At 49.3% G+C, this 24745-nt stretch overlaps 10 protein-coding genes across 10 annotated transcripts; 4 read left to right on the top strand and 6 right to left on the bottom strand.

Annotated features, from left to right (window-relative positions):
* Positions 1-1075: 1075 nt before the first annotated feature.
* G6M90_00g031390 (uncharacterized protein) lies at positions 1076-1627 on the bottom strand (the record flags this gene model as incomplete). The annotated part of the gene is made up of 1 exon (XM_014687592.1): positions 1076-1627. One exon carries the CDS (start codon positions 1625-1627, stop codon positions 1076-1078), a length of 552 nt encoding a protein of 183 aa, XP_014543078.1.
* Positions 1628-4224: 2597 nt separating this feature from the next.
* Positions 4225-5829, bottom strand: OMT1 (O-methyltransferase; the record flags this gene model as incomplete). Its single annotated transcript, XM_014687591.2, has 5 exons — positions 4225-4535; positions 4611-5062; positions 5128-5257; positions 5317-5664; positions 5742-5829. 5 exons carry the CDS (start codon positions 5827-5829, stop codon positions 4225-4227), a joined length of 1329 nt encoding a protein of 442 aa, XP_014543077.2.
* A 359-nt stretch (positions 5830-6188) lies between these two features.
* psoE (Glutathione S-transferase psoE) lies at positions 6189-7191 on the top strand (the record flags this gene model as incomplete). Its single annotated transcript, XM_014687590.1, has 3 exons — positions 6189-6218; positions 6281-6461; positions 6659-7191. The coding sequence occupies 3 exons, from the start codon at positions 6189-6191 to the stop codon at positions 7189-7191; spliced, it is 744 nt and encodes a 247-aa protein (XP_014543076.1).
* Positions 7192-7937: 746 nt separating this feature from the next.
* Positions 7938-8905, top strand: fsdD (Methyltransferase fsdD; the record flags this gene model as incomplete). Its single annotated transcript, XM_014687589.2, has 3 exons — positions 7938-8112; positions 8169-8714; positions 8772-8905. 3 exons carry the CDS (start codon positions 7938-7940, stop codon positions 8903-8905), a joined length of 855 nt encoding a protein of 284 aa, XP_014543075.2.
* Positions 8906-9027: 122 nt separating this feature from the next.
* G6M90_00g031350 (uncharacterized protein) lies at positions 9028-9555 on the bottom strand (the record flags this gene model as incomplete). Its single annotated transcript, XM_014687588.1, has 1 exon — positions 9028-9555. One exon carries the CDS (start codon positions 9553-9555, stop codon positions 9028-9030), a length of 528 nt encoding a protein of 175 aa, XP_014543074.1.
* A 938-nt stretch (positions 9556-10493) lies between these two features.
* On the top strand, positions 10494-13316 carry psoF (Dual-functional monooxygenase/methyltransferase psoF; the record flags this gene model as incomplete). Its single annotated transcript, XM_014687587.1, has 2 exons — positions 10494-10779; positions 10873-13316. The coding sequence occupies 2 exons, from the start codon at positions 10494-10496 to the stop codon at positions 13314-13316; spliced, it is 2730 nt and encodes a 909-aa protein (XP_014543073.1).
* Positions 13317-14006: 690 nt separating this feature from the next.
* ACSS3_0 (Acyl-CoA synthetase short-chain family member 3) lies at positions 14007-16306 on the bottom strand (the record flags this gene model as incomplete). The annotated part of the gene is made up of 4 exons (XM_066130086.1): positions 14007-14458; positions 14521-15519; positions 15586-15852; positions 15910-16306. 4 exons carry the CDS (start codon positions 16304-16306, stop codon positions 14007-14009), a joined length of 2115 nt encoding a protein of 704 aa, XP_065986188.1.
* A 994-nt stretch (positions 16307-17300) lies between these two features.
* On the bottom strand, positions 17301-18703 carry fma1_0 (Methionine aminopeptidase 1; the record flags this gene model as incomplete). The annotated part of the gene is made up of 4 exons (XM_014687585.1): positions 17301-17434; positions 17493-18039; positions 18090-18509; positions 18566-18703. The coding sequence occupies 4 exons, from the start codon at positions 18701-18703 to the stop codon at positions 17301-17303; spliced, it is 1239 nt and encodes a 412-aa protein (XP_014543071.1).
* A 400-nt stretch (positions 18704-19103) lies between these two features.
* Positions 19104-22498, top strand: MA2 (Methionine aminopeptidase 2; the record flags this gene model as incomplete). The annotated part of the gene is made up of 5 exons (XM_066130085.1): positions 19104-19146; positions 19211-20388; positions 20447-20533; positions 21107-21572; positions 21708-22498. The coding sequence occupies 5 exons, from the start codon at positions 19104-19106 to the stop codon at positions 22496-22498; spliced, it is 2565 nt and encodes an 854-aa protein (XP_065986250.1).
* Positions 22499-23092: 594 nt separating this feature from the next.
* psoD (Cytochrome P450 monooxygenase psoD) lies at positions 23093-24657 on the bottom strand (the record flags this gene model as incomplete). The annotated part of the gene is made up of 3 exons (XM_014687583.1): positions 23093-23489; positions 23549-24353; positions 24420-24657. The coding sequence occupies 3 exons, from the start codon at positions 24655-24657 to the stop codon at positions 23093-23095; spliced, it is 1440 nt and encodes a 479-aa protein (XP_014543069.1).
* Positions 24658-24745: the final 88 nt, after the last annotated feature.

Below are 24745 nucleotides of genomic sequence, written 5' to 3'. Positions count from 1 at the left end.
GACGGTGCTGCTTTGACTTTGGGCGGGCGTGTAACACTAAGATTGATACGAGGCATTTATTGGAGCTAATACTAGTTGTACGCATTAAAAAGATCAAATAGTCTAATACCGCTTGAAGAAGATGTATATTGCCCTCTGAGCAATTGTTATTCTTTGTGACCACATGCGCGTAGTCGCCACTTGGGCTGAATTATAAGTCGTAGCCACTGACACTTGCGGGGGATTCAATGGAGCCCCCAAGTTTTTAGATATTGATGCACATGCAACCATTAGGCGCAACCGGTCACGGTTGTGTATCGCTGTCTGTGACAAGGGTTCAACACGGAAGGGTTGGAGCAATAGCTCAATTCAACCAATAACAGTCTTTGGTATCAAAGGTCCTTGGTTTTCCTCAAGGCCATGAGGGACCGAAGACGTCTATTTATACAAGAAGTCGGTGAGGGCCTTCTGTCCTAATCCCGTGACCGTAGCCCTTGTGTAACAGGGCGATTTCCGTGTAACACTGTCATAGCTTGGCTTGCGTGGCCGATTGAAGGTGAAGCAACCGTCGCATCAGGCGTTCAACATGGAAGAGAGCTCTAACTATTATATTACAAAATGTATGCGGGAGTATGCAGAAAAGAAATAATACTTCGATCTCAGTTATCCTAGTGAAAAAAGAAAAGAGCGTGCCTCTTCAAGGACTTGTGCTGTAGGCCCGAGCCTAGATGGGCGCCGAGGACGTTCACCGTGCAAGCCACCCAAAACTTCTAGTCAGACGGACTTTGAGCGAACAATACCATTTGACCAAGATGTGCTACATATACAAAGTCCCTGTGATCTAGGCACGGAAGTAAGTTCCTAATGTTGGATTCATACGCATTGCACTTGACTTGTTCAGATTTTTGGGCCTCAGCTGTAACAAGTCCAAAGCAGCGTTCCCAAGGCCTAGGGCAATACAAGTTGCCATTTGAAAATTAACCATTGAATTGATACACTAAAATACCGATTCATCGTCTAGATGTAAATACAAACAAAATCCACGAGGCCAACCGCCGCTCCCAACCAATCTAGTGTCAAGACCCAGCCACGACGATTAATTATAGGCGACACACACCCCAAAGGTCTTATAGGAGACGGTATCAGTATCGTAAACGCCAACGATTTCAAACCCCGCATTATTTAAAGAATTACAAGCAACAGTGAGACTACCATAGGTCGCGTCCGTGCTAACTGAACCTGGTGCTACCGTCCATCGGACAAGTTGGTTATTGCGCTGGTTCCCCGGAGGACCCCAACCTGGGCTCCCACCAGGGGGGGCAGGGGCATTGCTTGTGAAAAGGTCAAGCTTCCCGCTGCCGGCAACTGTCAGGCTTGGATCGCCGGGATCAAAGAAAATCATGCAATTGTTTGATGTACCACCACTGGGGTCATTAAAGGTCATGAGGGTGGTCCTATCCTGACCTCCGTCGGCCGGGAATTTATTAACCAAGGCGGTGGCCGAGGGGGTAATGGCACCAGTGCCAACGTTGTAGATGAAGAGACTAATTGGAGGAGCAGCTTTGGCGAAGCCAGAGCCAGGAGGGGGAGTGCAGGCCAAGGCCGAGATGGCGAGAGAGGCAAACGCGAGGAGTGACTTGGTGAGCATTTTAATTAGTGCAGAGCGGAAGATGAGCTACAGTGCCGTAAAAGCCATGTCCTAGAGAGTACGATCGACTTATATAACTATTACAACAAGTAAAAGCTACATGGCTGTGTAATATAGAAGGGCAGTGTAAGACCATATCTGCGTCTATCCTGCTCTAAATATATTATCTTTCAACGAGAATACTAAGCACTGCCTTTACGCTTACTCGTTCTTCTAAATTTAGGTTGTCCGACTCCTACTTGGTGCTGCTAAGCCCTAGGGGAAGCATTCACCGACAGGCTAGAAATCTCTAGTTACCTGTATTCCCCCAACGCCCGTAAGCACTAATGGAACAATGTGGTTGTCAAGATATTGTGGAGGCGCTGCCTGGATAGGTTATGTGGCTGAGACTTACGGTTCAGCTACTACATTCGCAGACAATAATGGACTGTGGCTTTTGGCAAATACAGAAAGGATTGGTGCTTCAAGGGGTAGAGCGCGGCAAACTCGGCACAAAGTCGTCGTTTGACCTTGTGATGAATCGTGATTGTGGCGTTTGGCGGGATATTTTGAGGCATCATATGCAGTCGCTTTCCGCTTTCGACCACATGATATTGACGGCACTTGCCGCAGTTATCGGTTTGGCAAGCAAGCACTTGACTTTACGAGTAAAGGCCCACCGGCCTGCAAATCTGGTGCCTCCAGACTTTATCGAGGTAGTGGTCTCATGTTTTGGAAGTCGGTTCGTTGGGATGCCGCTTTTGGAGGACGGAGCGATTAGGGCAAAGAGTGGAGCAGGCACTTTCGGCTTGATACAAGTGCGAGAAGGCCTTCATGAGGGATTGTGAACTGCTTTAAATTCAGTATCATAGTGTGACAAGGGCTTGATCTCAAGGGATTGGGAAGGATTCTAGTCAAGGACCATCGAGTAGGGTCTCAAAGGTGCTTGGTTTTCTAAGAGGAAGAAAGCGAATAATAACTACTAGATATGTATATATAAAGAACGGCTATACCTGGAGTCTTGCCTGAGAACGTGTTCAATTTGTGCAACCCAGTCCCACGAGAAAGTATTTGTAGTAGGTGACGGGAGAAACGTATCAAGTCATTGCCACGTCAGTGACGCATCGTCTGCGTTGCTCTTGTTAGTGGAGGAGGCGTTGAGCACGGAAAGTAGGGTGGATCGGGGTCGGAACGGATATTACTCCGTCGAAGCGGGAGAGGATTCGTTCACAAACCTTGCCAAGGCCGTTGGTCGGGAGCTTCACTCGCACGGGTATGTTTCTGATACTGATGTGGACAGTCTTGATGAGAGAGGTGTTGCGAAGATTTGGGAACGGGGACTAAAGTTCTGGGGTTCAAGTTCAAGGTCTCGGGCGGATCGGTTGCGAGCGCTTGGTTGGCGTCCAAGTGGGATTACGGAGGAGGATACTATTGGGGAGACGATTCGCTATATCCTTGGCAAAGATAATTAATATGAAGAGCTGACGTTCTAAATATGAAGAGCGTCCGAAGAGTGTCTCGATACGCAGTGTGAAGTCTTCGCTGGCACCCAACAATGACCCTGGTTGCAATACATATCCCACAAATGTTCGATGAGACTTTCCCGACAATGAGTGGCCAAATTTGCACAAGGCTGAAAACATCCAATGTCTTTCACCCGGTGCCAGCGTGGTCTGAGGTGTTTTGTAATACAAGGCTATGACAAGATATTTGACTAGGTTCCTGGTTCAAAGTCGTTATCCGCTTTCGAAAGCATCTTCATCGTCCACTTTCATTGATAGAATGATGAGCGGCTCCTGTTGTCTCGTAAGATCTGTCGAGTTGGGAGGTTATGATAGAATGGTCGCCACCTGACCGTCTGTGCTATTCTTGCTGAGACAGCAGATTGCGGCAAGTCAGCACAACCCTCTGTATGAGGAGGATTGGCAAATCACTGAGGGCTGTACGGATGGTTTTAGAAAAAGAAAGACTCTCAACACCCCCATGTTGCACTTTGTCCCTGTCTGGATAATGTGAGTAAATTCCTCACCATTCGTTGAAACGAAGTACCTGCCGGGAACAGGTTGCTATTTGGTGGCTAATCCCGAGCTGTAAATGTGAGGTAGCTCAGTTATACACGTAGCTCTACAACGCCTACAACATAGCTGGCGTTAACATGAAACAAGAGAACATGACAGGCCGTGACTTTACAAGACGGAATGGGCAAACGGAGCCTCGTGGCTACTGAATCACTGGCTATGTCCTTGTATAGCTTCAGCGCAGACGACTTCCGCACAACGCGCAACTCACCAGTCACACATTCACAGCAATAACAACAATGTAGACGGTAAATCTCAGCTTTCGACCACCGCAGATACCAACATCTAGAACCAGTCCACTCCATTATCGACCCTGCCTGTTCGTCTATCGTAATATGGGAGTGCACATGATCCCATACAGTTCAACTTTGCATTCTGGCGCCAGGAAGGTACCTTTGCATGCGCAAGTGCGTGGGTGTGCTGTCCAGAAATTGAAATAGCCTGATGAACAGAAACAACTGTAACAAGCGCGACCAAGTCCATCTGTTTACTGGAGAGTTGCGCCTTCTATTATTTCTAGGGGTTTCCCACGACTTCAGTCTATGCTAGCTCTGCTTCAATCAGGCTCTCATACCCTCGGCCATCTGGCCATAACTTGAGCAGCTTAAGGCCCGCCTCCGCGAGCACCTTATTCCACACAGCCTCGGTTCTTTCGTTGGCCGAGGCCTGCATCACCAGGCAATCCAACGCAGCTTGGTAGCAGGTAGTTCCTGTTGCCGGCAGGACGATATCATGAATCAGCACCTTAGAGTAGCCGGGCTTCATGGCTGCCGCAACGTTCTTCAGGATTTCGATTGACACCTTGTCGGACCAGTCGTGTAGGACGGCATGCAGGTAATAGGCCCGGCTGCCTTCACATTTCCCTCAATTGTCAGGTCGCTGAAAAATAAAGTTTTAACATGGCAGTTGAAGGCGAGAGAACTAACCTTTAACCGGCTGCGGCTCAAAGAAGCTGTGCTCTATAACCTTGATCTTGTCCGTGGCAAGACTCACGGAAGTGATGACCTCTGGCAAGTCCTCGAGCACCAGGGACCCTGCAGGGACGTCGGGATGCTCGTCGAGCACACGTAAGAGGTCGACACCGTGATGTCCGCCAATATCTACGATGAATGCGCTGCCATCGCTCAAGTCAGCGCCCTCGAGCAGCGCTTTGGTGTCATAGAACTGCGGCCACGGTCTTTTATGCTTGCCCCATAACAGCATGAATGAAGAGAAGCTCTCTTGATGCATAGGATTTGCCTTGCATCTTTGCCAAAAGTTTTTCTTCTCAGGAAACGTATCAATGTAGCAGCTGGCATTGTCGTCTAGAGGCTTGCGGTAGTTGGTATCAGCCAAGAACTCGGGGAAGTGATGGGCACACTGGGCGATGTGGTCCGTTCTGTAGCGTCATGGTCAATTCACTTCACTCGGCTTTAAAAAATTTAGAAAGGATGACATGCGTACCGTATGCGAAGAGCTGGCGCAACGAGGGTACTCTTATCACCCATGGAGAGCGAAAATGCGGTCGGCGCGTAGCGATCTTCCCCGGCTTCCAGGACAACGTGGTTCGTAGCTAGGAGTCGTAGGAGGTGGCCTGAGAGTTGTGTCAGGAGCTCGTAACTGAACATACTTGCCGTACATTAGAACACCTACGCAGTAATTCCGGATCAATATCCTTCTTGGTTATTGTGGCAAGGTCCTCGATAGTCTTCTCGCCTCCACCAACACCAGTCCAGTCTTCCCAGAGACCAACGTCAATGAGAGCCTGGATAGCAGAGAACACAACAGGTTCTTCGATGGCGAGTCGTATAGTCTTCTCTTCCTTGGTCTCTAGTTTATGAAAAAGCTTGCGGGCAGCCATGGCCAATTGTAGCCGCGAGGCATCATCTCCATCCAAAGTCGATGCATCGACTGCGTCGAGGGTTTCGACTAAATTTGCCGTATAGCTACCCATAATAGAATCGACCACAATATTCTGCAAGGTGGAATAACTAAGGATCTCTGTAAACCAGTTTAGGCGTGACTCGGTGTTTGTAAATTTACACATGTATCGCTCATTCAAATATGTTAAATCATACTGCGGAGGGCCTGACTATGGATTGTTCGCGGCTTCATTCTCATTTCCAGAGTCCAGAGTCCGAACGGTAGGAGTCTCGCTCTCAGCATGGCGACCAATTGATTGCCATCGGCCCATGCCGGTACCTGTTACCCTATTCGGTCTCGGAAGCTAGTAGTTCTCCAGGGAGCTAGCCTAATTTGGTTGAAGTCTCCGAATCGAACCAAATACTTTGTTCCGAATACCAGATGCCCGGCAAGAAGGGAGCTGGCCTAGGGATGACGAGGGTCTCAATGGACTCCATTTCTCTTGAGTCGAATGTATTTTCTTTTTAGCCTTGGGCTATCGCATCGCGACGTTGTGCCAAATACAGGCTCTCTTGGCGATAACCTTTGCAGGCGATCCATCACACCTACACCGCCCATCAAACATCAAAGCCGGTTCAGTGATCGGCTGAGAATCAGTCAAAATGGTTTTCGGCACTCTATACACTTTCCCTGTATGTACGCTATTAAACCCCTCCACTCATTCGACTTCACTGGTGTAATAATTCCACTTCAGGGTGACCATCCCCGCACCATCGCGATCAAGGCGGTCGCAAAAGCGAATAATCTCGAACTCAAAATTTGCGAAGAACCTCGGACTGCTGAGCACCTCAAGGTTAGCAAGCTAGGCAAAGTTCCTGCTTTCATTGGAGAAGACGGCTTCAAGCTCTTTGAGTGCATTGCTATTGCCATATACAGTGCGTCCAACCCCTCCAGGACTCATTGTCCTTGAATACCCCTTTAGCAAGATGTCTGCGATATGTCAGGTTATGCGGATGGCCCGATATAAATATATGTATCATATATAGATGTGCCCTGCCTCCCAACGCTCCGCCTGGCTCTTGCCTCATTGTTGATACATTAGTCCATTCGACCAAAGCTAATGTCATTTTAGTCACCTCTCAGAACGAAGAGACCACTCTGCTCGGAAATTCTAAGAAAGAGTACGCTGACATAGTCAAATGGATGTCCTTCTTTAACTCTGAGATTATTATGCCCATCGTCGAAGAGTATCTTGCTCTTATAGGCATCATCCCTTATAACAAGGAGTCCGTTGAGAAATATGAGATGATGGCCCAGGCGGCCATTAATGTTGTTGAGGAGCACCTGCAAACCAACTCATTTCTCGTTGGCGAATCTGCTACCCTTGCTGACATTTTCTGTGCTGGGATTATTGCCCTCGGCTTCCAGTTCTTCTACGGGAAGGCCTGGCGAGAAGCGAACCCCAACGTGTCTCGTTGGTACAAGACCATTATCCATCAACCCATCTATGCAGCCGTCACTGACAAGTTTGAGTTTCTTGAGGAGCCTAAACTGACCAATATTGCCCCGGAGAAGACAGCGCCGCTCGATCTCGGCCCAGGCGATGCCGCTGTTTCTGCCCCCTCTGCTACTCTGGATGGTCATGTTCGAGAACCTAAATCATAGATGTGGCTGTGGAAAGGCAATTACGATAAAGGAAAGATAATAGAGTATGGCTGTGGGAGAGACAAAGCACTGGTTATTGGCTGATGCGAACAGCTGGCTGTGATGGATGAATTTTGCGAGCTAGTAAACGATTGCGAATACAAGATATTCGCTCCCATTCCTGGTGGTTGGTTTTGTATTAGAGGGATTAGTTGGCATTGCTGTGTATGATGGAAATCCTATTTGGCATGGCCCTATGTGTGTTTCTAGGGGGTTCATGTTCTGATACACAAAAGTTGTGGATGCAGTACTGATTCCTTTTATCGTTTCGGGTAGATAATCTAATCGACTGCTATTCAATGGACGCCGAATGTATCGCATATTTACCCCAACAGGGCAGTCCTACTGTGGTGACTTGAAATGGGCATAATATAAAACATTGAATCTGAGGGTCCCGGCAGAACAACGGTGTGCCAAGTGCTTTGTCCTAAAAAGGGAACTCTCTTATTGGCAAAATGTTTTGTTGTGACTTGCTAAATGGTTGCTATTCCGTCCTATCGGTGCATCGTTCAATGTCGGCATAGGGGCAGCAGCAGCATATCCGGAGTCGGTGGCTCTGACGACATTTCTACGTATAAGGGCTTTCAGAAGGGCACCCGCCTATCGGAATTAAAGTGACGAGTGTTGGCACTTATATCTGCAGGGTTCGCCACAGTCCGGAGTCAGGTAGTTGAAGCGAGAAACACTTGGTATTTTCAGACACCCAAATGGCCGTTGCAGAAAACGAAAACACTCCTCAACTTGCCGCCTCAGAGGTTGAGAATGAGCGTCTTCAGATAAATCATCATGTAACCAAGTTAGCTATGGGCGGTAGTATCTTGCTCGCGCCTTTCGATGTTACTCGGCCCAACCTCAAGATACTTGATTCGGGCACTTCTGATGGTCAGCCACTACAGCGCAGACTACACATATCTAGCTTCCTCTGATACAAATTACAGGCTACTGGCTTACTGAGTTTCGAAAGACACTTACACGAGCTGAGACCTGCACGATGATAGGGTTCGACATCGCCGACGAACGATTTCCGGATCCACCACCCGAGGGGATAGAGCTTCGAGTACAAGACGTTATGGGGCCATTCCCAGATTCATGGCATGGCACATTCGATGTGGTGCATCAGCGTTTTGTCTTGGCCGCTACGGCGACTAAGGGACGCGAAGCGGTATTAGGACTCTGTAATCTGGTCAAGCCTGGCGGATGGATTCAACTCGTCGAGATGCAGAGCAGGGTTGGCGAAGACGATGGTCCTGCTGTGCACCAGTTCGTCGAGCTGATAAACGAGCTGCACATAAAGATTGGAGCTCCCCGGAACTTGGCAGACGTGGCAGTTTTGGAAGGGCATATTATGGCCGCTGGCTTCCAACGCGTGGGAACGATGCAGGCTCCAGGAACTCTTGGCGCCAAAGTGCCTGATCCGAATATTCGAGCAACAGCAATTAAGTCCACGTTGGAATCAGCTGCTAGTCTGCTTGGGGCAAACATAGGTATGGATTTTTTCATTCATCTACTGGCTGTTGTCTGATACTAAAGATCATTTCCAGGACTCCCCGGCGGTTTGCAGTCTATGTCTGGCGATGAGGCAAGCAGTTTCTTGGAACGTCTAGAGATGGAGCTGATAGAATACGGAGGAAGCTGGCCCATTTCTGTAGTTTGGGGTCAGAGACCTGTGAAATAAATGTCTTGCATGAATGCTTCTTTTTTTTTTAAAAGACGTCTACATGCTCTCATTAAAAAATGTTTGACGGTCTGAAGGACTCTAGTAGCTAAACTCTATATTCTTTTTTAGTCACTTCTCGCCTACTTAAGGCCCTCAGTGATGGTAGCCAAGGTGGCAGCAAAAATGCATAAGAACGCCGGGACATTAACCAAGAGAGTTCGACTATGATGCCTGGGCAACCAAGTCTCGAGCGCATCTTCGTTGGGTACCCCGGCGGTTTGGGGGTCCCCAATACGGCGAAGAATAGCAAACATGGAAGGGCCCCAACAGAAATGAGCGATACTGAAGACAGCTCCAGCAAGGTAGAAGCCGCGAACCTCACTGGTCTGGTTACTTAAACCATTGACAATGCAGAGAGCGGTGGCTGGTAGGTAGGTCAAACCAATTCCCCAGAGCCCAGGCTTCATGAATGCGGGCAGGTATCGCGGCAATATGTTGCCACTTGGATGGGCCGGATCGTTGCGCAGCGAGTGGTGCAGGAAGGCTCTGAATGAAATGTCCTGAGACCAGCTGAACATCAGGGACGCCGAGGAGAGAACGAGCGGAGATACGCGAAGTATGGCTCTTCCCAGGTCTGGGGTGTTGTCTTTGGTGAAGACAGATGACATTGTTTCAGTTTGTTTTTTGGTGGCTGCTTTGCGTGGGTGAAAATGTCACTGAGCCACGGAGTAAATCGAATCAAATACTATAATACCAGACTCTTGTCCAGCGATTGACATTGACGGGCGAAATTTAATACTAGCTAGTCTTGCCTTTGGAATATGGGAGTCTGCACTTAAACGATGGTCCCGGTTTTTGGCAGGGGTCTGGTCTGTTTGATCAGCCCGGTGAGAATTCGGTCCCAGGATATTGCAAGCAATTCGGGTTGTCACATTGGCTCAAGCTCTTATTAAACTCCATTTCAATGTTGGTCCCGAGGGAAGAAATGGTCCCCCAGTCCTCCGCTCGGCGGATTCAACTCGGTGGACGTTTCCTGATTCGGCCAGGTCAGTGTATCCACCTTTCCGAACTCAACACCGAATCTGCCGACGAGAGACGTCAAGTCTGGGTTTATTCGTCCGAATCTGCGGACGAGAGGCGGCTGGGTGTATTCGTCCGAGGTGGTGCTCAATTCCCAATTTCCTGGGCATTCCGGAATGCCTACCCGGTTAGTGCCGCTATGTAGCCAAATCTTAGAATATATTCATGGTAGAAATTAAACAAGGGTCTCTTTTGCCTACACACTTGATCAGTTTAATACACCAGCCTCATCACAACCCATCACAGGAGATTCGTGGCAATCAACAGCCTGGTGTATCTCGGCGATTTGAACCTGCCGACACCGACGCGGCCAAATCGCAGATACGGCAGACAACTTGTCATGCTCGGCAATGAACCGTCGGCTAGAACTGAACACTTGGTACCATTGTATACGTCGATTTCGGAGTCTCGAGTCAGACCAAATTAACACCAAGAATTCCAACCAAATCCTACCACCCATGTCCTTCTCTGTCCATTCTGCAACACCAAGTTATCTCATCGTCTGCCTTCCTGGATTGTGTAGATAATGTCGAAGAGAGTTGCGGATTACGACGCTGTCGTCATCGGTGCAGGCTTTAGTGGTATTCGGTCTCTCTGGGAACTTGATCAGCTTGGCCTGACGGTGAAGTGCTTCGATGCTGCATCCGATGTTGGGGGTACGTGGTACTGGAATCGCTATCCCGGGTCACGCACCGATGGCGAGGCATGGGTATACATATTAAATTTTGCACCGGACCTGTTGGAGGAATGGCAGTACCATGAACGTTACCCGACTCAGGAAGAGATTCAACGGTACTTGAGTCGTATCGCTGGTCAGTCTTCCTCCGCTCACTGGCTGACCTGCATGTTTTTGAAACTGGACAAGGCCGTTTTTCATTTACTAATATAAAAATATAAAAAAACAGACCGCTACAACCTACGCAAGTACATCGAATTTGATACCAGAATCGCGGCCGCAAGTTACAGCGACGCCGAGAATATCTGGACCATCACGACTGAGAATGGACTGTCCACGACCTGTCGCTACTTCCTACCAGCTACCGGGATTCTGTCAATTCCAAAGAAGCCGCCATTCCCTGGGCTGAGCTCTTACACTGGCGAGTGGTATCAGGCTTCCAACTGGCCTGCACACGAGGTTGATTTCCATGGTAAGCGTATCGCCATTATTGGCACAGGTTCCACGGGAATCCACCTCCTCCCCAAACTTGCCCCCATTGCCAAAGACGTGACAGTATTTCAACGCACGCCAAATTACGTGCTTCCAGGGCGAAATCATTCCATAGATGAGTATCAGGTTGTCGACATTAAGAAGAACCATGAAGCCACTTGGGAACTTGCAAAAATGAACATTGCTGGTGCGGCATGCAAGGCATCAGGGAGAACTGTTAAGAGTGTGGGTGACGCTGACAAGGTCAGACAAATCCTTGACCATGGTTGGGAACGTGGCTGTTTCAACTTTCAGCTCGAAACCTTTGATGATGCCTTTATGGACCCGGAATCTAATGAGCAAGTCTCCGAATTCATCCGTCAAAAGATTCGAGCCATTGTTCAAGATCCAAACAAGGCGGAACTCCTGTGTCCGAAATATCCCTTTGGGGCCAGGCGCCCGCCCTCAGGGCACTTTTATTACGAGGCATTCAACCGGCCCAACGTTAACCTGGTTGACATGAGCCGTGACGAGATTGATCTCTTCGAGAAAGGAGTCCGTACTAATTCCGGAGCCGAATACGAGTTCGACATGATCATTTTCGCTCTTGGATTCGATGCCGGGACTGGCGCCATGAACCAGATTGACATCAAAGGCAGCCAAGGAAAAGTGTTGAAGGAATATTGGAACGCGGAGAGACTTGGGACATTTGCTGGAGTCCTTGTCTCCGGGTTCCCCAACATGTTCATAGTTTGTGGCCCTCACATGCCTGCGGGCAACTTGCCAGTTCCACTAGAGCTATCAGTAAACTGGATTGGCAAAACTATTCGTCACATGGAGGAAAACAGCTTGGCCGTGATAAACGTGAGGGAGGATGCTATGCATGCATGGTCTGATCACCATGACGGACTTTGGAACTCGGTGTTTATATCGCAACCCGCCAAGGAAAACCGCTCCTGGTTCGTTGGCACAAATATACCTGGGAAGCCTGCCAACATCATGTTCTATTTTGGTGGCGTCCAGAATTGGCTCTTGTGGCTCAACAAGGAACTCGATACGAATTGGGAGAGCATGGAGTTCACTCCTCTCTCAGGCACCGACAAGACGGACCAAGATGCCCCAGGTCAGACTTCCTCGTCAACCACGTCATCTATTACGGCCGAGATGCTCGAATCGGCCGTTATGCCACTACAATCCGACCAAGTTGGCATGACTGCAGCAGAAAAGTTCAACCTTGGCTCCGCTGCCTGCGCTCGCTACATCGACTGGGCGGTCAAAGAGATCCACGATCGTGGACTGGCCGTGAAGCAAGATCACCGAGCCTACTGGTGGCAAGTCCTGCAAGATTTTGTAAAGTCAGAATCGGGACAGGTCCTCATTCAACAGGGGCCAAGCACCAAGAGCGAGATGGACCAGCTGACGTCCAGACTCGGTATCGAAGGGGAGGCCATCCACCGGATTGGGCCGGAGCTTGTTCGAATGCTGACCGGCCAAACTCATCCGCTGGCCCTTATCCTGAGAGACGACCTGCTGTTCCGAATGTACCATTCCGATGAAGGGGCGCGACCCAACCAATACATGGCTGATTATGCAAAATTTCTATGCAGCAAGAAAAAGGACTTGAGAATCTTGGAGATTGGCGCTGGCACGGGAGGCACAACGCTCAAAGTGCTCCAAGCATGCAGTCCCGATGGGGAATTCTTCTGCTCCGAGTACATGTACACCGACATCTCTCCCGGTTTCTTCAAGACTAGCCAAACGACCTTGAAGAAGTGGGAGCGTGTGCTCAAGTTCCAAACTCTCAATGTTGAAAACGATGCAGCGAAACAGGGATTTGAAGAGCATGCCTACGATTTGATCATTGCCGCGAATGTTGTCCATGCCACGCAGTCTCTGACCCGTTCACTGGGAACCATTCACAAGTTGCTGAAACCTGGTGGTAAGCTCGGCCTTGTAGAGCTAACTCGGTTAACTCCTTACTTCAACATGGCTTTTGGCTCGCTTTCGGGCTGGTGGGCCGGTGTCGGTGAGGGCAGAACAGAAAGTCCGTTGCAGTCTCCTGAGCAATGGGGTCAACATCTCAAAAGTGCCGGGTTCTCCGGCGTTGATCTTGCAGCCTATGATCTCCCGGAACCTGAAAGCCATAGTGCATTATTGGTATCGACCGCCCTCGCGGTGGATGTGGCGACCAATGGGTACTAGCACTCTACAGACTATCTTGTCTTCCATGAGTTCAGGATCTAGATATTCGATGTACTGCTGAACGTCATGGAAAAATATAGCTTGCTTCTGCTCAAAGTTGTTGTAAAACTGCTCGTGATGTAAACCCGGAAGATGAACAATAGGGGCGAATTGTGCATCATGATGTCAATCCATATGAACCAGCTCCGTCGATAGGTGGTTGCTATGACCAATCAAATTGACTGTATTTATTTCGTCCGTGGGAAGCGGTGGCCGGCGTTGGGAGACATTTATTTCATCTGAATAATAACCACCATGGCTGCAACTTCAGACTGCCTGGAGGTCTCCGATCTAAGCTAAGCCCTTGGCAAATTTCTAGTTAAAGTATTATTATGTCTGGTTGACCACATGGTGCTGACAGACCAAGAAACCACAACAGATAGATATCTACACGCAGAGAAGGCAGCCAAACAAAGCGAGGAATTGCACCCCATTAGCTAGCGAGACGATAAGTTGGACGCGGCTAAAGATCGCTCAGCCAAGATTGCCAGCAGAGACCCCTCGCCTGTTTGCATACAATTGCAATTTCCAAGAACGTCGCATCTATTCTTTCCAAATGTCTCCTAGCTGACCTTTCCGTAGACCCACCCCGAATATGCCTTTTTGTTGCTAAGCCGCAATAGCTCAGCGATTCTAGAAGCCTTTGGAACCTTACGACGTCCTTCTCGTTTCCCTTGACTCGATCGGCTTGTGCTTGCTGCCGCTCTTCTCGAAATACTCCTTGATCTTGAATCGGGCCACGTCCACCGCGACCGCGTCCTCCACTGTACCAGGCACTACAACCGCCTTGGCAAATTCTCCGTAAACTGCATTCTCAACCAGTTCTCGGAGTACTCGTCGCAACGTCTTCCCAGATCGTGTCTTGGGAATCATGCCCTTCCCTTGGATAATCCCCCCTAGCGACGCAAATGCACCGACTTGCCTACGCACAAGCGACTGGATCTCAAGTGAAATCTTGGCATCTGGTATTGCGGACTCGGGATGGCTCGCCGTGGAAAGGGTAATGAATGCGAATGGGAGCTGGCCCTTGAGTTCGTCAGGAACACCGACCACACAGCATTCTGCGACAAGTGGGTGCGATGAGATGGCTTGTTCTATGGACCCTGTGATGTTAGTTAGTAGCAGGCAGGGAAGTGTTTGTTCCAGATGTTTAACAAATGCATACCAGTTGATAGTCGATACGCGCTGACGTTCAGCACATCGTCGTTTCGACTCATGACATAAACATAGCCTTCATCATTAATCCACCCTGCGTCTCCAGTATCCAGGAATTTCCCGTTAAATCGTCTCAAGTAGCTATAATAGAATCTCTCCTTATCTGCCCATAGTGTACGGAATGCCGTTGGCGCCAGAGGTAGCCCTAAGACAATATTACCCATTAAGCCTCTTTGTACTTCATCACCCTGCTCATCCACGACACGAATATTAAATCCCGGCATCGGCTTGCCAGCACTCCCAGGTTGAATACGTAGAGGGCTGTAATTCCGTACGCTAGATTCACGATCTAGCGCGGCGTGCGGGTTAAGAACTCTGCTCGTTATAGGTGATCCTGCTTCTGTTGACCACCAGTTGTCAATGACGTGAGAGGAAGAGGGTGCGCCATATTTATCGAGGAGCCCTTGGTACATGGATATTAAACTGGGCTCTGAACGCTCGCCGGCAAGGAAGAGCGCCCGAAGTGATCGTAGGCCCCCGGCCTCGCCAATTTTAGAGAGGAAATGGTTATTAGGATCGTCGCGTTTAATGGCTCGCAGTGCAGTCGGCGCAGTGAACATTGTGTTGACTTTGTATTCTGCCACCACGCGCCAAAAGGCGGATGCATCAGGCGTTCCGACTGGCTTGCCTTCATATAAGACAGTGGAAGCTCCCGCAAGCAACGGTGCGTACAGGATGTAGGAATGTCCCACCACCCAGCCAATATCTGAAGCTGTAAAGGCGACATCTCCTTGGTGGATGTTGAAGATGTAGCTGATGGAAAAATGCAATCCCACCGCGTGGCCACCCGCATCGCGCGGTACTCCCTTGGGAGTCCCAGTCGTTCCAGAGGTGTGGATGATGTATATGGGATCATTGCTGTTTACTGCTACGCAGTCCGCCTTGACGCCGCGCGCCTTTGCCTTCCTCACCGCGCCTTGCCATGAGATGTAGTTGTCGCTGGTCGTCCCTACAAAACGGCCAAGTCTTTGCAGCCATCGAGATAGAGTACCACCACATGCAAAGGATTTCGTACCCCACGGTAATTGTTCTCGCTCCCAAACCACAATACGCCCCGGTTTATGAGACGACAGGCCAATTGCCTCCTCCACCAGCGGTCGATACGCAATGGGAGGTCTGTTCCCGACGATGCCACATGAGGCAGTCAGCAGAATCACGGGTTTGCAGGAGTCAATGCGTTGAGCAAGGGCATTTGCTGCAAAGCCGCCAAATACGACGGCGTGGATGGCTCCGAGACGGTTAACTGCCAGCATTCCGATTAGAGCCGCTGGGATCATGGGCACTAAATTTGAGTAAGTCAGATGCGGCGACTGATGTTAAGGCCCAAGTGTGTACGTACTATACAGCATCACCACATCACCCTTTCTGACATTTTGTTGCCTGAGTACCCCAGCTAGGGCTTCAACTTCGCCGAGGAGATTATTATAGCTATAGGTCTCTTTTGTGTCTGTAGCCGGACTGTCGTAGTAAATAGCCACCCGGTCTCCGTTGCCTGCAGCTACATGTCTGTCAAGGCAGTTATAGCACGTTGATATCTCGCCGCCAGAGAACCACTCCCAAGTCGGATGAACCTCGCCTGTTTGCAGCTTTCTCTGTGACATTCGCAGCGTGGCTTCGGGCTTCTTGTGCCAGTAAAGGTGCTCGGCTTGGCGAGCCCAGAAGTCCTCTGGGTTCTTCAAGCTCTCTAGTAGCATTTCATCTTGGAGATGCGACTGTACGGGCAATGACTGTTCCATTCTGGAATAAAAAGAAACTAAGAAGCCAACTGATAAGCTGCCTTGGGTCGTGAAAAGTACAATGTTTTCCTTGTCTTACTGAATGTATACGTGGCTCAGACAGCGGCCGCTCGTGGTGGTTGCAGCAAGTGCTGTATTTCAGAACACGCTCATATGAATGGTAAGCGCAATAGGTACTAAATGTAATTGATGTCTTAACCTATACGCTAAAACATTTTACTCTGCACTTTAAAGGGTGCCGTCTCTAATAATCAAAGGACCAGACACCATCTGCGCTTGGTGGAAACCTGCCAGGCCTATGCTAAGTTCTAACGCACCCGACCCATTAACATGCAGGCACCAGGCGCACCCTGACAAAATATAGAGCATTTCGGCCTCTTCGGCCTACATGTATGTGGCCCGTTCGGCCGTTCGGCGTGGGGACTTGGTGCCATCAAGTTTGATCAATGGATTAATGCTAGCGCTTGGGTTAACCCCCATGTTAAAGTAAGCACTTAAGTGACTACACCGAGTCCCATTCATGGCGCCGATTAATTGGCATCTCGCCGTCTCCGGCAGGGTTTAAGCACCTCAACTTGACCATATTTGAACTACCTAGATAGCCGGTACATGGTCCCATCTGGAAGCGCAAGCTTAGCATGATATGAGGTGCTGGCCATGTTCCAACTTTTCTGCACAGAAGCTTCACATTCACGTTGGGTGTCGTTTGACCATGTTGCACTTGGGTCTGTTTTGAGATGAGCTCTGTGTTACTACGCCGTCGGTTTGGTCTCGGTTCTCTTGAACTCTTCAGTCACCAGTGTACATTTGTTGCTAACATTTGTTGCTAACTACACCAAGGCTGCCGATTTAACTGGCCGTCTGGCTGTGAGTACCTACAAATATTTGACAACCTCCCACTTGCAACCATCTGCCTCGCCTGCCCAAATAAAGCTCCACACAAGCCATCTGATGTTATTTAACCGGGTAACGCAACGCATCGCAGGGCCGAAAACTATGCGTGGGTTGCGCCATTGGTCTTTGCTGTGTCGTTTGGAGTCGCCGGCATTGGTATTGGGCCGCCTGGAGAATTTTCTTTTCTTGCGGTCAAGACCTCGACGCCTGTTTCAGTGACCAACATGGTGTGCTCTAGACATTTGTTAGTGTTCGGGAATAGGCGCCTGGCAAAATGACCACCTGTACACACCAAATTGAGCAGTCCGTTTACCATCCACAGTGACGTTTGTCCAGTTATCTGGCCAGTACACTTCCCGAGATTTGCCCAGCGCGAGTATGGGCTCAATGGTGAAGGTCATTCCGGGTTTGCACACCCCAACTGCCTTGTTCTTAGCATAGTGAGGTATCCACGGCGGGGGGTGGAACTCGGTGTTGATGCCATGGCCACCCCAGGTCGCGACTACAGTGCAGTTTCTGGATTTGGCATGCTTCTCGATGACGGCACCAAAATCTCGTATTGGTGTACCGGGCTTGACGAGTGCAATTGCCATGTCTAAGCATTCTCGAGTCGTCTCCACTACTCTGACCGAGTCGGGGTCCGTCTTGGCTCGATCCCCTACATAATACGTTTCGTTTAGATCGGCGTGATAGCCCTCGTGGTATAGTGAGATGTCGAGATTTAGGATATCACCATCCAGAAGGATCCGCTGATCGGGTATTCCGTGACAAACAACTTCATTCGGAGAAGTACACAATGATTTAGGGAAGTGATTGTAATTCAAGGGAGAAGGATACGACTATCAAAGTTAGATGTAGCCAGATTCATCTCGGAGGGAGTCGCGCTTACTTTCCGTTCTACACAGGCGTTGTGGCAGACCTCGTCGAGATAATCCGTGGTAATGCCTGGCTTGAGCTCTGCGGCGACTATGTCAAGTACTTCTCGAGCTAATCTACAAACCTTGCGCATTGCTTCCTGTCCTTTGGCGTCTAGCAAGTCGATTTTTGACCTATTCAAGCGTCGTTCGGCCTTTGGGATGCCAGTCACAGACCAGTCCGGGTGCGGTATCGACTTGGGCACGGTTCGCATCGGAGAGAGCGGATAGACAGGTCGGACGGAGCCAGTGAAGGCATAAGATGGGAAAGGATTGTAAAATCGAGCAACTTCATTGCATTTAGAGACAACCTTTGGGGAGGGGGGAATGATGTTGTGGAGGGTACCATTTTGTGTCTTGCCTTGTGCTATCTTGTGTACCGTCTTATGTTGGTTCTACAGGATAGGATTGTTCAGCGAAGCTCTGGTGGGGAGAGGACACCAAGACCGACCCAATTTCTCTTGAAGCAATCTTGAGTGCAAAAATAGCTGTCGTTCAAGCCCACCTTCAGGCAAGTTGGGCACTGTAACGTTCCAGCATCGTTTTCGCAGTCTGCTCCGAGGCACTTCATCTTGGATGACTCGACCATGGTGGTTTTCGCTTTTCTAAGACGGACTGCAGTGGAACACCCCAAAGGTGGTCAGGGTCAGAGGTTGTCAGCAGGTCTCGCGACGCTCAAAAGCAGCTTCGCCTCGCTGCATGGAATTCGGAGGCCGCAAAACGAGTCAAGTGATGAACGGTGGAGCTTGGTGGGATAAAGGCTCGATGGCTTAAGTTCAATGTTATCAGTTAATCGATGTCCCCATTTGACGGAGCTGCCCCGATAGGTGCATACCTACCAGACCCCCGCTAGCCGGAATTAGCACTTCGGGCACCTTCCCTTTTGAGGTTGGCAGCCGCGATCCAAGATTTTAGCGGTGAGCGGGGTCTCAGCCACCCGTCGTTCTTGTCACACCATCATCCCAAGTTGCAAGGTCTAGACAAACACGATGGCTGCCAGAGCCCCCGATAATAATCCCAAGGCGCTCAGCGGTTTGTAATACGTCTCTTCCGCATATTTGATAGTAGGAACACTAGCTAACAGGAGCATGAGCAGCCAAAGAATCTGACAGTGCCCATGGTTCCGCTGGCGGCAACAGGACCACATCCGGGGGGGCTAATGCAGCAATCTCTGGGGCAGAATCCGATGACGACGACGCGGACGAAAACATAACTGAATCTACCGCTGCCGCTGGTGAATCTGGTGCCACGGAAAAGAAGAAGAAGAAGAAGAACAAGAAGAAGAAGAAGACGAAGAAGGCTCCGACTGCCCAGACCGAACCTCCGTCAGTTCTCGTGTCCCAATTGTTTCCGAACGACACATACCCTCGAGGCGAAGAAGTCGAATACTCCAATGAGAACCGATATCGTACTACCAACGAGGAGAAGCGTCATCTAGATATGCTTAATAGTGATTTTCTTTCTGATTATCGTCAAGCAGCCGAGACGCATCGTCAGGTCCGCCAGTGGGCACAGAAAAATATCAAGCCAGGTCAGACGCTCACCGAGATCGCTAATGGCATTGAGGACAGCGTTCGTCGTTTAGTCGGACACGATGGCCTATCCGAAGGCGATGCAATTCACGCTGGCATGGCTTTCCCACTTGGCTTAAACATTGATGAGATTGCTGCCCACTTCAGCCCAAATAGCGGCAACAAGACTGTCCTTCAGCATAATAATGTGATGAAGATTGACATTGGCGTGCATGTAAATGGCCGCATTGTTGATAGCGCCTTCACAATGGCGTTTGATCCGATGTATGACAATCTCCTTGCAGCTGTTAAGGACGCGACAAATACTGGCGTCCGTGAAGCCGGAATTGACGTTCGACTTGGCGAGCTTGGTGGATACATTCAGGAAGCCATGGAAAGCTACGAATGCGAAATCAATGGGACAACCTACCCAATCAAGCCGATTAGGAATATAACCGGCCATAGCATCTTACACTACAGCATCCACGGCTCAAAGAGCGTTCCCTCTGTGAAGACGAACGATACCACCAAGATGGAAGAGGGTGATGTCTTCGCCATTGAGCCCTTTGGTAGTACTGGAAAAGGCAAGGTCTACGATCAGGGCGAAGTCTCACATTATGCTCTACGCAGTGATGCGCCTAAAGTGGACTTGCATCTCTCTTCTGCAAAGTCGTTGCTGTATAGCATTAAGAAGAATTTCAGTACTCTTCCCTTCTGCCGACGATATTTGGATAGAATCGGGCACGAGAAATATCTACTCGGTGTATGATGTTGCTGTAACCTTGGAGTTGTTTTTTCGTGGTTGGCTGACAATTGTGTAGCTAAACCATCTAGTCAAATCCGGCATTGTCGAGGATTATCCCCCTCTGGTTGACCAGAAGGGGTCATACACAGCCCAATTTGAGCATGTAAGTCACAATCCTAGTTGACTTGGAAGATGCGCGATTAATAGAAGTACATCAGACAATTCTGCTCAGACCTACGGTGAAAGAGGTTATTAGCCGTGGAGAAGATTACTGAGAAAAGTCGCCCTCCCGACGAAATGGTAACCCAAGGGAACGTTCTGTGTTGATTGTCGCCCCATTAATGGCAGACATCGCGTCACTCCTTTCTTTGCTAGTTGAAGCTAGGATTAGTCCTTTGAACTCGAGTCTACATCTCATCGTACTTTTGCCTGTTAGTAGGCGTGATATGAGATCCCAGGTTGTTACCGATAGTATTTTGAGGGTGGCTGGCGCTGATTTGGCTGCTACATGATTGAAGCGGGCAGTTGGAATCCCGATCTTTCGGCTGTTTTCGGAAACTGCCTATTTGGGCCGTAAACTGGGCTTTCGGGACGCCGCCACATCAATGATGTGCCGAAGCGGGACCACCGACCCTGGGGGAGATAATCAGCCTCGCACCATGTTTATCCTTCTCCGAGGTGATGCTAGTCAAACAACGATGAGTTGAGGCGGTATGGGCCGCAGATATCTATCTAGACAGCTATCCGGGAGTCGTCTCGGGAAGTAAATGCTACATTCTCCAGAATGTTTGATCTAAATCCACTGTTAGCAATTCGGCAGGCCATCAGGCAAGCGCCTCTGCTAGGAGTTACCGCTGCAGCGGCCTCCCTCGCTCTATATTTACAGATTCGACCAACTCTTCGCGATGTGCAACATCTTCCTGAAGAGCAGACGATTACGCGGGCTAGGACTCGTGTGGAAGCAGGCAAAGGCCAACCATCAGCGGATGCGAAGGCCCCGGAGGATGAGCTACCGTACTCGATGGATGCCTTTCCTGGAGGAAGACAGTTCAACACTATATATGGAACGATCCAAGTGTTTGAATGGGGCCCTGAAAATGGGGAGAAAGTCTTGATGATGCACGGTCTCAGTACTCCGTGTATAGCATTGGGTGATATGGCGAAAGAATTTGTCAAAAAGGGCTACAGAGTCATGATTTTTGGTCCGTCTTGCCTTGCATTACCCCCCGGTAGCACAGTTGGATGACAATCATCATTCCAAGTTCTATTACGAAAGAAAAAAAAATCGTAAAGTACTCTATGAATGGGATGATCTTTGCTGACAATTTTTATGACAGACTTCTTTGGCAGAGGCTACTCAGATACGCCAAATGACTTAAAACATGACGCCCGGCTTTACACTACTCAGATTCTGCTTGTTCTCTCATCTTCGCCGCTGTCCTGGACTGGATCGTCTGCCTTCCACATTGTCGGATTTTCTCTCGGCGGGTCAGTGGCCGTAGCATTCGCTGCCTACCACGCGAGTATGCTTCGGTCTGTGACCCTCATCTGCCCGGGAGGGCTAATCCGTACATCGCACATAAGCCCCCGAAGCCGATTTCTCTACTCGTCAGGCATAATACCAGACTGGTTTCGCCTAAGGATCCTCCATAGCAGCCTGGAGCCGAGAAATGGCGCACCGAGTGCAGACGTCCCCGAACAGGTCAAGGACGCTGAAGTCGACTTTGACGACGTGCCTATTGCAGCTGATCGACATGGTGTGAGAATCGGCGATGTGGTTCGATGGCAGTTAAAGAACAATGATGGATTTGTCTCTTCTTACTTGAGCTCCCTGCGTAGCTCTCTCGTCTTCAGACGCCATGATGGAATCTGGAGAGTGCTTGCGGATGAACTACGGCGACGACGAACAACGAATGCACCACCGGGTCTACCGAGTGGACGTATCTGCCTCATTATCGCGGAGAGTGATGCTATTGTTGTAAAGGACGAGTTAGTAGAAGATGCTGAAGCGCTTCTCTGTAGAGAGTCTGTTGACATGAGAGTTTTGAAGGGGGGTCATGAGATTGCCGTGTCGCGTGGTAAAGATGTGGCATCAATAGCAATGGAATCTTGGGATAGAAAACATTAGATCCATGATTATCTAGAATTTGGTCACTAGTACCGGCTATTCTTCAAACTTGCAAGCAAATAGTCATCACCGTCTTCCTACGGCGGGCAGCATATTAGTAATTCCAAGTTCATGGATTTCAGAGCGGGTTGGGACAACCACCATGTTGGACAACTAAAGAATGGCCCAAGCACACACGAGATAGCTTCTCGCAGGCTTAACCATAGTAACCACGACAAATTTCTCAGAGGCATGTCGGGGTGAGGGCAGTTGCGACACTAGTGGGGGGATCGTCCCCAGAAAGAATAATCGGCTTGTAGACGCAAGTCGAGAACATGTACGACGAGGGTGGAAATCTGGGACACGCAAAGTGGAGAGATACTCATTATGTCGTAGTACTTGATCCGATATCACCAGCACATAGCTCAGTTGTGATGATGACAACATGAAGCCTGATTGCTTAATGATTCATAGCGTTCTAAACTTGCTAAATAAAAAAGAGCTCCCATCATCCAAACATGGATATACCCAAGCAAGCCGATGAAAGCTTGCCATAGCTGGTTTTCCGCAAGGGACAATCGGTTACCCGTGCCCTGTGTGCTTGTTTTCGCCAGTTTACGCCGAATGATATTCCTCATTCAATTTCTCAACTGCCCTCTGAACAACCTTGATCCGGTCTGGGTCCCGAGCCTCGATGCTGCAGCCAAACTTCATAGGTCTCGGGGCGGGCACCGGCTCATACCGAAGCTTCTCCCGAAGCTCTTTACCAAATTCGTCCCGAGGCCACCGGATGTTTACTGCCCATCCCAATTTGGCAATTATGATGACCAAGGTGCGTTCCGCAAACTCGACTCCTGGGCAAGCTCGTCTGCCATACCCAAAAGCTGGAAAATTGTGGCAATTTGGGTAAGTAGTTAAAGGTTCCTTGTAGGTTGGATAGCTGGGTTCAAGCCAGCGTGCAGGGTTGAACAGGAGTCCGTCCGGATATGTTTCCTTATCCATGAGGATAGATCTAGCAGAATTAGCGGGATTGAATATGTGAATGCGTAATTCTTGAAAAGCAAGACTCACTCGAATGGCGCGTGGAACACTGTTCCCTTTTCAAAAAAGTAGCCCTCGTAAAAATCATCCTCACTGAGGCAATGGGTTATGCCCATTTCTGCCACTATGCTCCTGTATCGGACTCCCTCTTTCACTATGGCTCTCACTGTAGGTAGGTTGGGAATATCCTCATGGCTTGGCATCCTATCTTTTCCAACGACATGGTCCACTTCCTCCTGAAGCCTCCTCTGCCAGTCCGGATACTCCATCATCAAGAACAGGAATGCGAGCAAGTTGTTATGAGGAGAGCGCGTCCCACCGTCTATCATGCCTTGAAATGTATGAACAGATTCTTCGTCCGTAACGGCGTAATCGCCCCGGTTCAAGAGGAAGTGCTTGTAGATAGACTCCGTTGCTGAACCGTCTCTGACACTCTTCTCGATCTTGCTCCTGAACAACCACATTTGCGCAACGTACTCCTTTCTAAGTCTCTCCATTGTTCTCAAACTTGGGACCAGCCAGAAGGGCATTTTTCTCAGAAATGGGAACACGTTACTGGGAAAGCAATCTGGGCGGAAAGACTTCATGATTTCGGCAGTGAATTCTTCGTTTTGTTGAATATAAGTGTCAGAGGCGCAGCGCACTGAGAATCCAAGCAGCGAACTGGTGAGGACGGAGTAAGAGTACCGTAGAAATTCTTTGTCAAATGACAGCGGTGATTCATGCAACGCATGAAGAGTGATGATTGCTTCATTGTCCATTAATATTTGGTATTTATTAATGGAGGTGATGGAGACCGCGCTGTGCATCAAGTTTCTCTGACGACGCCAGCCCTCTATCGATTATCAGCATGGATGATACAAAACCACAAAACCCCTCCCAACAGCAAAGAATTACTCACCGTCCTTGGGTCGGAAACCCGGGTTTTGATTCATTGATATATATTCCACTGCATGAGGGGCTCCTCGATCAGAATACCTATGTCCCCTCTTGACAAATAGCTCCTTCACAATCTTCTCATCAGATAGAACCACTTGCTTCGCCCCCATGACGCTGAATTGCGCCACAGAACCATGCTGCTGAGCCCAATTGCGAAAGATATCAGTGATTGTATTGCTATTGGATGAAGCCAGTTCCATGGCGTTTCCAAAAAAAGGCCAACCTGTCAGTAGGTTATCAGCTATAGTTCAGTAATTAGAGCATTGTAAATATGAAATGTGTGTCTGG

This window comes from Metarhizium brunneum, chromosome 2 (genome assembly GCF_013426205.1).
Source record: "Metarhizium brunneum chromosome 2, complete sequence".
Classification (NCBI taxonomy): Eukaryota; Fungi; Ascomycota; class Sordariomycetes; order Hypocreales; family Clavicipitaceae; genus Metarhizium; species Metarhizium brunneum.
The sequence above is the reverse complement of the archived record's forward strand: the minus strand, read 5'-3'. Positions and strand labels throughout refer to the sequence as shown.